The sequence below is a fragment of the Nomascus leucogenys genome, chromosome 5 (assembly GCF_006542625.1).
Source record: "Nomascus leucogenys isolate Asia chromosome 5, Asia_NLE_v1, whole genome shotgun sequence".
NCBI classification, from domain to species: domain Eukaryota; kingdom Metazoa; phylum Chordata; class Mammalia; order Primates; family Hylobatidae; genus Nomascus; species Nomascus leucogenys.
The window spans coordinates 71,464,610-71,478,439 of NC_044385.1; the positions used below are offsets into that span (position 1 = coordinate 71,464,610).

General features: G+C 38.3%; 1 protein-coding gene across 1 annotated transcript in view; it reads left to right on the forward strand.

Annotated features, from left to right (window-relative positions):
- GTF2F2 (general transcription factor IIF subunit 2) overlaps window positions 1-13,830 on the forward strand; it is a 168,514-nt gene that overhangs the window by 77,448 nt on the left and 77,236 nt on the right. The window contains exon 5 of the mRNA XM_030813355.1: window positions 11,600-11,681. Coding sequence (XP_030669215.1) covers window positions 11,600-11,681 — 82 coding nt within the window. The remainder of the gene's footprint in view (window positions 1-11,599; window positions 11,682-13,830) is intronic.

Sequence of the window (13,830 nt, forward strand, 5' to 3'; positions counted from 1 at the left end):
GTCTGAAACTCCTGGATTCAGGTGATCTGCCCATCTCAGCCTCCCAGAGTGCTGGGATTACAGGCATGAGCCACTGCGCTGGGCCACACTGTTAAAAGTCAGACTTTAGTTTATATTTCTTTTGCATTAAAAGTATTTTAAAATTATTTAACTGTATGTTGACATAGAAATATTGGAAGAGATTCTTCTAAAATGCATACTTCTTATTTTCTTTAAACAATATTAGATTTTCAGGTATAAAAAGTTACATTCTTATAGTGATCTTGAAGTTAACATTTATGTATTATTGAGATCAAAAGTTCATTGAAATCAAACTAGAAAACTAAGGCATAATGTTTTTAGAGCTGTGTTTTTGCTTAGAGACTATGAAATTCAACTTCCTCATTTCACCAAAGATAAAATTGCATTCCAGAGAATTTTTAGTATTTTATCTAGGACTTCACAGCAAAGCCAACATTATGACTAAAACTTCCTTTAGTCCTGCAGCACTTAGTAAGACTTACTCTTGTATTCTGACAATCTCATGTTTGTCTTGATTTTGCTTTTTTAGATTAAGTCTTTTCTGTCAATACAACTTTTTAAGAAATACTGAATAGATTTTGAGGGAGAAGGGATACAACTTTGGAAGTATATTCATGGAATTCTTGTGTTACCATTACAAATAGTCACTGCACATGAGTAGCATCATATAATAGCAAAATCAAAAAGGTATAACAATTTCATTTATAGGTATAGTCCTCTTTTTTTGAACTTTATAGGATACCAGAATTAGTACAACATAACTGTAGTATAGTGATGGAGACTGTGCTAGCATGTTCTTGCTTGTTTAAATAAAGTGATGTGGATAGATACTATGTACTCTGGGTCTGCTTCCTTACACCCTGTTTGGCCTGTCTATAGATGCCTTCATGGGAAGCCCCAATGCTATTGCTGTTGGAGGATAGGCTTCCATGAGATGATGAGAAGGCAGGAGTGAGTCAGGACAGCTGGAAGTGGGACTGCTGACCTTCAGTCATCACTCCAGGGCCACCTTACACTCCTAACTCACTCACTTCTGGTTTCTGCTACCAGGTTTTCAAAACCACTGATGAGTGCTCATTTCTGTAGGCTTGCCTGAACAGACCCTGAACCATTCCATCTTGTGCCTCTTCTCCTTGATTGTTTTTTCTCACTCTAGACTTCACTCTGGTGTTCTTCTGCAAAGTTGACATGTGTGATTTCTTTGCCATCCATGGCCTGGCAACAGTAGTGTAACTGAAGCCTTGTCTTAGTGCCTGGCTTATACAAATCCATAGGACTTTTGTGTCCTCTTTGGCCCAACTTACAGACTTAAGGAAGAAAAATGTAGGCCAGGCATGGCTTATGCCTGTAATCCCAGCACTTTGGGAGGCTGAGGTGGGCGGATCACTTGAGGCCAGGAGTTTGAGACCAGCCTGGCCAGTATAGGGAAATCCCTTGTCTACCAAAAATTAAAAAAAAAAAAAAAAAAAAAAAAAATTAGCTGGGGTGTGTTGGTATATGTCTGTAGTCCCAGCTACTTGGGAGGCTGAGGCAGGAGAACCGTCTGAGCCCGGGAGGTGGAGGTTGCAGTGAGTCGAGATAGCATCACTGCACTCCAGTCTGGGCAACACAGTAAGACCCTGTCTCAAAAAAAAAAAAAAAAAAGCACCCAGTAGGCCCCACTGTATGCCTATTACTCCATATTACCTCCAGCAAAGCAAAGTGACTGCAATTCATGGAAATTATAGGAGTTCATTGATCATTGCTGCCTGTAGTGGTACACGTGCCCCTTAGGAGAAGGCCAGATTATCTCTTTTTAGTCTATTCTAAATTTATATTTACTTGCTAGGGGGCGGCGAGTGGGTGTTGCTTGTCCGAGGTAGTATCAGTAAGGTCTCCACAGCCCTGAAACTATAAAAATGGTGCTTCAGTACCTGTACCAAGGGAGACATCCCTGGATCATGGGACTATGTTTCTCTTCCTCATTGCAGATACAAACTGGAACTGCTCAGTTTAGTGGTTTCAGCAGAAGGGTTTAAACCACACATGTCAAAGATTAGCTTACCTGGATCCACTTGGCCACTAGATTTGAAGATTTTATCTGCCTTTGCAGGCAAAAATATAAAATTTTGAAAGATTATGGTCCTGTTTCCTACTCAGTACCTTAACTATTAGAGTTAGATCACCTCTGTCTTAGACATCTTTAATCATACATAACCAACTTTGAGAATTTGAACTGGTCCTTAGTATGAGTGTATCCTATAGTTAATTGGGTCCAATGCCTAACTAAATTCTGGCAGAACCTTCCACTATGAGGTAATGCTAATGTCCTACCGTCTGCATAAGGCAGAACTCATTCCAGCAGGAATTCCCACCTTTTTACCAACCCCTTTTGGGAAATGAGGTCTTTGTCATCCCGTGATTGATGCAGGACATCATTGTAATATATACACTTGCTCCATTTATATGCCAGAGATGTTCCCATGCCATGGAAGGAAGTGGAACCTTACCAGGAGGTTATCTCTCCCGACTGGAAGATACAAAAAGTGTGATAATTCTCCTAGACTTAACAGGTCATTCCTCTATAAAATTCAAACACTCTTCAAGGAAAAGGGATGGTTTTAGAAGCTGCCTTTGATAAGAACAGGGAGCTTTTGTCTCCACATTCTCCCCTGCTATCAAATCTTGGTTGTTGTCAGCTGCATGCTTCTCTGCTTGTCTTTTAAAAGGATTTCGTTCCCATTACCTTAGAAAGAAAGTAAAAGCTAGAGAAGCTGCTGTCAATTTTTTACTTAAACCTGACACTATATCTCTGTCTTGGACTTGCCTATATTTTTGTTTGTTTGTTTGTTTATTGATCTGTGTTTTGACCTTCCTCTGCCTTCCACAAGCTGAGTTTATTTTTTTTTAACATATACTTGCTTCATCGCCTCTTGTCAATAGCACTGAATGTAAGAAACATTCATTTTGATATTGAGGTATGAATATTTTGTGTTGGCTTCTTTTGTGTGTTAAAAATAAAAATTACACTGTCTTAATTATTGACATATTTTAAGAATCAAGGATTTTCCCATGTTAATGTAATTCTTTTTGAGTGTCCAAATTTTAGTTCTATTTTGAAATATAAAATTTATCTGCTCTAAATGTTGTCTGCTACTGGTATTATACTAACAAAAGTACAATGGCAGCCACTTTATGTAACTGATTGACCACAGCATCTGTGCAAAGTACTTGAATCTTCCTAGGACTAATAGGACGTAACCTCTGGCCAGAAGGTCATGTGAACATGTCATTGCAGTCCAAAGAATACAGCTGTAAATATTTTGCAGTGTTCAACTGCGTCTTCAAGGAAGCCCAGGAAAATTGCCTACATTGGTAAATGTTTTAGCCTCATTTGAGGAGTGTAGAAAAACATAAGGCACTATTTGTCAAAAGGAGCACAAATAAAGACAACAGACTAGCTCAAAAGTTCAGGTGAAATTCCATTCCACATTTCTTTGATTTTCACTACAGAGGCAGTCTTGACAATTTATAAATCATATTAATTCATGTTTTACATGTACTTTGGAAAATGAGTATTTCAGGGAAACCTGTGTTTTATAATTTTGTAAGCAGAAGTCATACCTTAAGTTTTTTAAAATGAAGTTTTTTTTTTTAAATATAACCGGTGCGTTATTATTTACTGGAAAATTCTATTGTAACCAGATGAGCATAGCACTTATATAAGCCATCAAATGAACATTAAAATTATAATATTGTACAGAACTCATTTTTATAGTGCTATTTGGCAAAATGCAATTTTACTTTCTCTTTGGGAAGAAGATATTTTAAGCTAATAACCATTATCTACAATCTCAAAATGAGGGGCATAACTTTGAAAACTCTTGTAAAGATACTACAGTTAGGAAGTAAATGACTAAAGAGGGTCTCTGTTCCCATATGCTAGCACCTGCCACTGTTCTTTCTGTTTTTCTCATCGCTTAACATCCCCTTGTGTCTTCAGTGATGAGGTGGTGTGGAGGAGAGAGAAGAGGACCTGAACAGGAGAACAGGATGTGATGGCTCTAGGGAGCCAAATGTGGTTTCTTACAGAGTAGGGAGGAGTTGTAACCTAGGGATGGAGAACTCTATCATATCACACATTTTTTTCATATTTGCCATTTCTATAACTGAGGTACATCTTAATATCGTTAGCTTGTCAAAGTTTAGCAGCAGTATTTTGTCTTGGTGGCACGTAAAATAATGATTGATATTACAAATGATAGCATCTTATAGTTGATGAAATATTTGAGCAGCTCTGTGAGCTATTCCCTCCGTATCACAAGAAAGTAAAATTAACAGACAGGGAGGAGGGAAAGAATTTTGCAGGGAGATGAGAGAGAGAGGAGAGAGAGGGAGAGACAAAACAATGTGGCTGCTTGATGTTAAAATTAGGCAAATTATTTTATAACTTTTATAAAATTAAATTTTATTTTTTGATACAGGATCTTGCTCTGTCACCCAGGCTGGAGTGTATTGCAGCCTTAACCTCCTGGGCTCAGGTGAGCCTCCTGCCTTAGCCTCCCATATAGTTGGGGCCACAGGCATACCCCACCATACCTGGCTAACTTTTTTATTTTTTTGTGGAGACTGGGTCTCACTTTGTGGCCCAGGCTGGGCTCAAGCTATCCTCCTGCCTCAGCCTCCCAAAGTTTTGGAATTACAGATGTGAGCCACTATGCGTGGCAAAATTCCTGAAGATCAAATAGAGAACAGAATATTACTTCACAAGTTTGAATAAAGAGCAGCCTTTTAATAATACAGGGATAGAAAGTTTGCCTAACTGGTCTGTTTAGATGCTAGTACCTTTTATTAGTAGACCTCACCTGAGAACCACAGGCAAAAAAAACTTCTAGGAACATATTTTAAATGAGAAGAAAGGAGACTACTAGGAATATTAAAAATGGTTTACCTTTTAAATGTACCTGCTTCTTGAAAAGATTATTTCTTCAGTCTTTTCCCAGAGAGTGTCGACACAGGTGTAATGTAATTAAGAATCAGGAGAGTAACTTCAAGGTCTGGAGGAGCAGCCTGAAATGTTGGTTGGTAGTCCTCTGGTCTGAGTTTTTACAGGAGCTGGAAGTTCTCTTAAAGGCCTCCACATTCAACTGGATCCAGAAGGTCTTGTGGAAATGAATAAGTGTAACTTCCTGATGCCTAAGACTTCCTAACATACCTGATTTCATTACTTACATGCCAATGCTAATAAGCAGTGTTGCTGCTTGCTTATTCCTTTAACTTGTTCAAACTAGGGATGCCCTTAACTTTTTTTAAAAAGTGCCAGTATCATTTCTCCTCAGTTCTTTGACATAGAGTGTATCTCAAGTTCAGATATAGGGCAGGACAATCCAGCATAGAGCACAAATTTAAATATTTTCAAGCCTTGGGCAGCTTCTTAACATTTTGTTATTCTCTTTCTGCTCAAAGAAAATTTAATTATATCTAGGTCTTTTGGAAAGTACTAGAGCGAACAAAAGGAACACTAATGAAATAATAAAACATCCCCAGTTGGAGAGGAAGGCTAGCATTTTTATTTAGTGAAAGAGACCTAGAAGAGATCTCAGACATTCTAGAATATCATTATTATAGATGCTGAGGCCCAGAGATGTAAAATAACTTCTCCAAAGTAACACTGCTGTTTAGTGACAGAATCATAACTAGAAGCCTTCAGTTCTTTTTATAGGATGTGCTTTATATACATAACCTTTAAATTTTTCTGTCGAGTTTTTTCTGATTTTAGGTGGTGGGATATACATAAATAAATTACCATCATCAAAGATGTGTGTTCATACTCAATAAGATTCTTTCAGTTGCAAGTAGCAGAAACCAGTCAACAAACCAATCTAGCCAAAAAAGGAGTGCGGGGGAGAATTTAGAAAGAATCCCATACTGTTTCCCAGAATCCAAAGAAGAGCAAATGGCCAAGGAAAAGATATGAATTGAGCCATTCCAAAGCCTTTGGTAGGATAAGTTTGTGTGGCTTCTCTGCAGAGTGCTGGCAAGACCATGTCCTTCTAGTAATTTGTGGTGTGAGCCCCTTAGTTGAACATTTCAAGCACAAGAGCGAGCAAGCACAGACACACATAGAGGCCATTCCCACCACCTTCAGTGCTCTTCCTTCTTACCCCCACCCACCCCAGTCTAAATCCTACCCATTTTTCAAGGTCCAGCACAATCATTGCTTTTTCTTCAAAACTCTTCTTGGCCTGACGTGGTGGCTCACGCCTGTAATCCTAGCACTTTGGGAGGCCAAGGTGGGCGGATCACCAGAGGTCAAGAGTTCAAGACCAGCCTGGCCAACGTGGCAAAACCCCATCTCCACTAAAAATACAAAAATTAGCCTGGCGCAGTGGCGTGCACCTGTAATCCCAGCTACTCAGGAGGCAGAGGCAGGAGAATCACTTGAACCCAGAAGGCAGAGGTTGCGGTGAGCCAAGATCGCGCCACTGCGCTCCGGTCTAGGCAACAGAGCAAGACTCCATCTCAAAACAGAACAAAACAAAAAACTCTTCTTGATCTCTAGCTAGACATAGTCTGAGTGTGTGTGTGTGTGTGTGTGTGTGTGTGTGTGTGTGCGCGCGCGCAAGTGCATGTGTGTTTAATCCCAGTACTCTTGTATGTTTCTATTTTATGACCTTTAACATATTCGACTTGACAGAAGAATCCTACAGCACATGTGGAATAACCAGTAATTGGCCAGTTACATTAAAAGATGGGAAATCATAAAAATGATATCAATATGCAGTTCCTATCTGCCTTAAACATTTTATCTTAAAACTTATAAATGTATGTTTAGTTGGCTGGGCACGGTGGCTCACGCCTGTAATCCCAGCACTTTGGGAGGCCGAGGTGGGCAGATCACATGAGGTCAGGGGTTTAAGACCTGCCTGGTCACCATGGTGAAACCCTGGCTGTACTAAAAATACAAAAATTAGCTGGGCATGGTGGCGCACACCTGTAATCCCGGCACCTCAGGTGGCTGAGGCATGAGAATTGCTTGAACCTGGGAGGCGGAGGTTTCAGTGAGTTGAGATTGCACCACTGTACTCCAGCCTGGGTGACAGAATGAGACATCATTTCAGAAAATAAATAAAATAAATGTACATTTAGTTGCTGATGTATATGTAAGACAAGGCCTTTGCTTTGAATATAGGATACTGACTGACCATCTGCTTTCATTTCAAAAATTAAACCCATCATTTAGTTTTTCAGTCTCACTCTGTCGCCCAGGCTGGAGTGCAGTGATGTGATCTCAGCTCATTGCAACCTCTATCTACAGAGTTCAAACAGTTCTCATGCCTTAGCCTCCCAAATAGCTAGGACTACAGGCACGCACCACCACGCCCAGCTTTTCTTTTTTTGGATTTTTTTTGGATTTTTAGTAGAGACACGGTTTCCTTGAGTTGCCTGGGCTAGTCTCAAACTCCTGGCCTCAAGTGATCTGTCCTCCTCGGCTTCCCAAAGTTCTGGGATTACAGGCGTGAGCCACTGCACCTGGCCCCATGATTTAGTTTAGATTTTCCATTTTGGTTTCTTTGAAAAGGAGCAAGAACTTAGACACTGTGAAACTATCTAAATGCAGACTCTTTCTAGACTCCTGTGCTTCCCTTTCAGTCTCCAGTTGTCTCACCTGTACCTAATTTGACAGTATTTTGTTACAACTTACCTTTATATCATCTTACCAAAGCATTCTACATAGTTCTTATAGAAACACCTCCCAAATTCCCCTCATACTCGTAATTTAATGGGCTTCTGTAATATATAATCAGATTACATAATTAATAAAACTAATATAGACAAGTTCTAGCATCGTTTGAGCAGAAGTGTGTGGGAGTGCTAGAGATTAACCTATTACCCACTAGTATATAGTGAGCTGTGGGCATCTGTCGCTATATTTAATAGCAGGCAATTGAGAGCCTTTGTTAATCTAGAGGTGAGTTAAGTAAAGGTGTATCAAAAGTGCTTCTGGTGTATTAAGATGATTTATATACCTGTCTTATCCTAAGAGACCAGCAGCTCTCGAAATGTGGTCTGGGAACCACTGGGCAGAGGGGTCCCCAAGATCCTTTCAAGGGGTCAATGATGTCAAGACCATTTCTATAGTAATGCTAACGACTTTTTTTATTTTTTCACTCTCATTCTCTAGAAATTTCTTAATTTTAGTTTCTAATATGGTAGATATCAGCAGTTAAAACTTATAAACAGGTTTTTTGGGGGTCTATACATTTTTCCTTTTAAAAACATTTAAATTTAGGTTTTTCAAGTTTATTTTTTAATTGACAAGTAAAATTTGTGTATATTTATGGTATATAACATGATGTTTTGATATATGTGTATTTGTGGAATGGCTAAATCAAGCTATTCACATCTATACTTTTTAACTAATACACACCACAGAACGTTTGAGAAAGTCTACGCTCCTTGAGGGTAGGAGCCGTGTTTTATCTGTTATTCCTGATGTGCTCTTGCATTGTCTTTTACATAGTAGGCACTCAGTAAATAGTTAAGAAATGCATGAGAATAAAATGAATTATTTTTCAAGTATTTGTGGTCTTTTAAACTGGGTCAACAAACTAGTTTTAAGTGAAGGTTTCTGTATTAATGAATAGGATCTATAATTAACAGCAGTAATGTGCAAGTGGGTGCTTTTAAATACTTTTAAAATAAAATTTAATACCTTCCCTTTGAAATCTTAAGCAGTATTTTGAAAAAAGACAAGAAGTGTGGTTTAGTGGAAAAAATATGAGAATGTGTTCCTATGAGGCTTTAAAAAGAGAGCAGGCAAATCATGCCTAGGGGGCTGCATCAAGAGTAAATTGGCGTTTTAAAAATGTATTTAAGAAGAGAAGGGGAGAAAGGAAGTGAACAGAGATGTCAGGTTACTTAAGAACATCCAGTGGATGGGAAAATTCATTGCTGATGAAGACTTTTCCGTTCACTTTGAGTAGCATTTGAAAGCTATTTTAGGTTTGAAAAAAAGATATGATAGAAAATTGTGGTTTGAGGAAGTAAATGTTACTGCTCTGTGTGAGTGACCTTAACTGAAGAATAGTGAGGGGAGTGGTGGCCAAGTTGTAATGGGCAGTTGCTGTGGACCTGATTTCTACCCTTGAGCTGTCATATGGAGAAGGTTGATAGCACAAACCTTTAACTGAAAGTTAAATTCAGCCTGTCTACCTGTAGTAGGTACTGCTAAATAAGTGAGGAGCATTCACTTAGTAAAAGGTAGCTGTATTAGTCCATTTTCACACTGCTATAAAGAAATGCCTGAGACTGGGTAGTTTATAAAGGAAAGAGGTTTAATTGACTCACGGTTCCGCATACCTGAGGAGGCCTCAGGAAACTTACCTTCATGGTGGAAAGCAAAGGGGAAGCAGGCACCAAGGTGGCAGGAGGGAGAAGTGAGAGCACAGGAAGAAGCTGCCAGTGAGAACTCATTATCACGAGAACAGCATAGGGGAAACTGCCCCATGATCCAGTCATTTCCCTCCCTTGACACATGGGGATTATAATTCGAGATGAGATTTGGCTGGGGACACAGAGCCAGACCGTATCAGTAGCTCTTTTAGTTGCAACATTAATAAACACGTGGATATGTGACTAAATTATTTGCAGGGATAGTAGTCTAGATTTATTTATTTTTATTTTATTTATTTAGTTTTTTGAGACGGAGTCTTGCTGTGTTGCCAGGCTGGAGTGCAGTGGCATTATCTTGGCTCACTGCAACCTTTGCCTCCCGGGTTCAAGCGATTCCCTTGCCTCAGCCTCCTGAGTAGCTGGGACCACAGGTGTGTGCCACTATGCCTGGCTAATTTTTTATATTTTAGTAGAGACAGGGTTTCACCATGTTGGCCAGGATGATCTTGATCTCCTCACCTCGTGATCCACCTGCCTTGGCCTCCCAAAGTGCTGGGATTACAGCTGTGAGCCACTGTGGCCGGCCTAGATTTATTTTTTTAAAGGATTAATTGTCTTCCTTTGTTGGACTTTCCTCATGCATTTAAGACATTTGATATATCAGATTTTCCCAAATCTTGCTATTGTTGTGATGACTAAATAATTTTTCTTGATAGAACTTTCAGCTTCAGCAAGAGCCAAACTTGAATATAAGCTTTTTGTTTTAAGAAAATTCAAATTTTAATTTTATTAAAGACATTAATGAGAGGAAATTATTTTTAGAATTTAAACTTTACTATAAAATAATTACGGCTTTTAAAATATTTTCTTCCTGCCATATTTTGGTATAAGGTAGTCATGCTTCTCATCATTGCTTTTTCTGCATCTTCTTGAGATTTGTTGCATATGTTGCATTAAGGGACCCTGGATACATTGATTATATACAGTGTGCTTGTAATTAGTTCGTAGAGTCCCCTAGATTTTGGAGACATCCAAAGATCACTAAAAAAAGATTTTTTAGTATAAATATGTAGGCATGGTTCTATACACTTTCTGCGTTTTGATCAATTTATCTGTCTCCCCCAGTGAACTGTATGCTTCTTGAAAACAGCACTGTGTCTTAATCATCTTGATTCCACAATGCCTAGATGGGGCCTTTTGCATAGCAGACATTTTGCTAATGTTCGTGGAATGAAGTAATTCTCTCTGAAAAGATGAATCATAAATGCACTACTCATGAGCCAGGGAATTTCCTGAGTCTCTTCTTAAAACCCAGGTGAATTCTTGTGGAAATATGACTGAACCTTAACTGTTTCTAACCACAGTCATACATTTCCAGGGTATCATAAAGCTGATACCATTATGAGATATTTATGTGTGTATTATATAATAAGGTAAGGTCTGTCAAGTGACCATACCACAATGCTTGGTGGCCAGTAGGCACACAATAGATGCTAGCCTTTGTTTCCTTTTTCTGATTCTCCTAGGTTTTATGTCAGAGTCACTATAAGAATTACTAAGGATAGGGGAAATTGCCTTTCTGTTTGGACAAATATTCATAGCAGTTAAAGATTCTGTTTTGACATGCCCAGATTTAGAATTCTGCAGGAAAACAGAAGTCAGAGCAGCTGGCAGGCTGAACTGGTACACAGTATAATCCAGAGAGTAGACCTGCCCAGTGTCACAGTATTTTCTGGGCTGGCTGTTCTAGTCACAAGGTACTCAAGAATTTTATTCACACACACACACACACACACACACACACACACACACACACACACACAGTCTTTGATTTAGTGGTTTAGACTAGCTGTGTTTTCAGAAGTTACCTCTTTGTCAAAGACGATAGCCTTTATACTCTTTAATTTGATTTTATGCCCTTTTAAGCTACCTTATTTAGAAGGAGCTGAGTGTATAAAAGCTGTTCCTGGCAAAGGGCTGCAGCAGCCTAATAAACAAATCTGACAGGAGCCCAGTTTGTTACTAAGCCAAGAATAAGGTTTCTCTCTATTCTGACCAGTGAGATTCCTAAAACTTAACTATTTTTTCTTGATTTTTGGTATTAATTATATTTGATTGTCATATTACTGTGTTTAATGTGTCAAAATACAGTCTTGAAAATGATAAGTATTATCTCTGAATCCTTTTTTTTTTTCCATTCAAGATAAGCTGTCATTGGAAGGAATAGTGGTGCAAAGAGCTGAATGCCGACCAGCTGCCAGTGAAAACTACATGCGATTAAAAAGGTTGGTGTTTTGTAACTCCAGAATGATACCTGATATTTCCCTTTGGGGATTGAGATACGTGTGTTATATCGCCTATTGACTGCATTAAAACTGTGGTTATTGTTGAGTGTTTGCTTCAAAAGCTGTTTGGTTTTAAAAGCAAATAAGAGTTTCTTTGGCACTAAAGAAATTTCAGTATCTGGGCTGCTGTTTATTTGAGGTATTTTAGGCTACTTTGTTAATACATCCTGGAATCAAAGTTTTTAAACTACATTTTCTAGTTGTCTTTATAAATTTGGATTCTTTAAAGACATGTAACAAGATCTTTGTACTATTTTATTTTCCAGGGCTGTAATTTTTCCATAATAAATACGTATCCAAAATACTGTAACTGGGCCAGGCATGGTGGCACATGCCTGTAATCCCAGCACTTTGGGAGGCTGAGGTAGGTGGATCGTTCAAGCCCAGGAGTTTGAGACCAACCTGGGCAACATGGAGATATTCTATCTCTACAAAAAGATAGAAAAATTAGCTGGGCGTGGCTGAGGTGTGAGGATTGCTTGGGCCTGGGAAGTGAAGGCTGCAGTGAGCTGAGATCACGCCACTGCACTCCAGCCTGGGTGACCCAGTGAGACCTTGTCTCAAAAAAAAAAAAAAAAAAAATTGTACTGTATAAAGCAAGTGTAGTTGCCAGAATATCATCCTATTCTCTTGATCTATAGAGAAGTTTTTATAAACACACACTTTGTTAGAGAGTTTGTTTCAGGATCTTCCCCTGCCCCCTAAATTTTTATGTGGTTAACATTTTGTAATTAGTATTTAAAGATGCTGATTGCAAATTCTTGATACTCCAAATTTTATGATGTTCAAAGAGTCAGCAATTTTTTAAGCCCTGAGGAAATATATTATACCTGTTTCATAGTTTATTTTTAATGTGTTTTAGCCCCATGTGATTTAGAATTATACTTTTTTTGTTCATTCATTCAGTACTTACTATCTGCCAGGTGCTTTCTTAGGAGTGAGAGAAATAGCAGTAAACAAAGCAGACAAAAATCTCTGAGTTCGTGGACCTTCCATTGTCGCAGATTGTAGGTACACTAAATCGGTAGTGGAGAAGACACTGCTGAAGTAGTGGTAGTGGCCTGTTGGATATCAGCATTCTCATCTATATAAGAGGCCAGTTGAGCTGGATCATCTCAAAATTTTGCATCATCTTTAAAAGTTTCCTTCTTTTGTCAATTAGATTAGACTCTATCTTTTGAGAATGACATAGACTTGTTCTCTTGTCAAATAATTCCTCTAATTTAAATGTGTCCTTGGGACAAATAAAAGAATGACAATCAAAATGAAAAATATTTATAACAGAAAATAGCTTTGGAAAACAGGCAGAAGATGTTTCTTTCATTGTTTTTAGCTTATAAAATTTATTGTATAGTAGTAAATTTTTGAAGTCTTTTTGAAAATTTATCTCTTCATATAACTACTGAAATTGAAAAATGCAAAATCTGGTTACCAAGCTGCTTACCAAGATCTTTTTCTGTGGCCCTAATTTTCTTTAAAGGGTTCTAAAGATTTCTGATGATGAGATCAGACAGGTCACCTGCTGTGTTTATAAAATGGCTGCTTTTTTCCTGCCAAAAAAGAAGTGAAAATTGTTTAGCCTTTCAAGTGTGCTGAAAGATCAGCTGTTACATAGTCATGCACTATATAAGGACATTTGGTGGTCTCATAAGATTACAGTACTGTATTTTTTCTGTTCCTTTTCTGTATTTAGATACAAAAATACTTAAAATTGTGTTATAGTTGTCTACAGTATTCATTACAGTAATGTGTAGCAGAGTATACCATCTAGGTTTGTATAAGTACACTCTATAATGTTTGCATGACAGTGAAATTGCCTAACAATGTATTTCTCATGAGGTATCCCCATTGTTAAGCCATGCATGACTGTATTTTAATCTTAAGTGACTTAGAAAAAGAAACAAGTGGTTCAGGAGGATCATGTGAGTTTCATAAAGTAGGTGATGGATGACATAAGTCTTGAAGACAGCATTTTTTTGACCAAGCGGAGAAAGAGATTGGGTAAGAACATTCAAAATAGACATGCACAAAGACATGGGAAAGACTTTAGGGACCTGTGTGTGGTTCTGTAAGCCTGGAATGGAGGAAT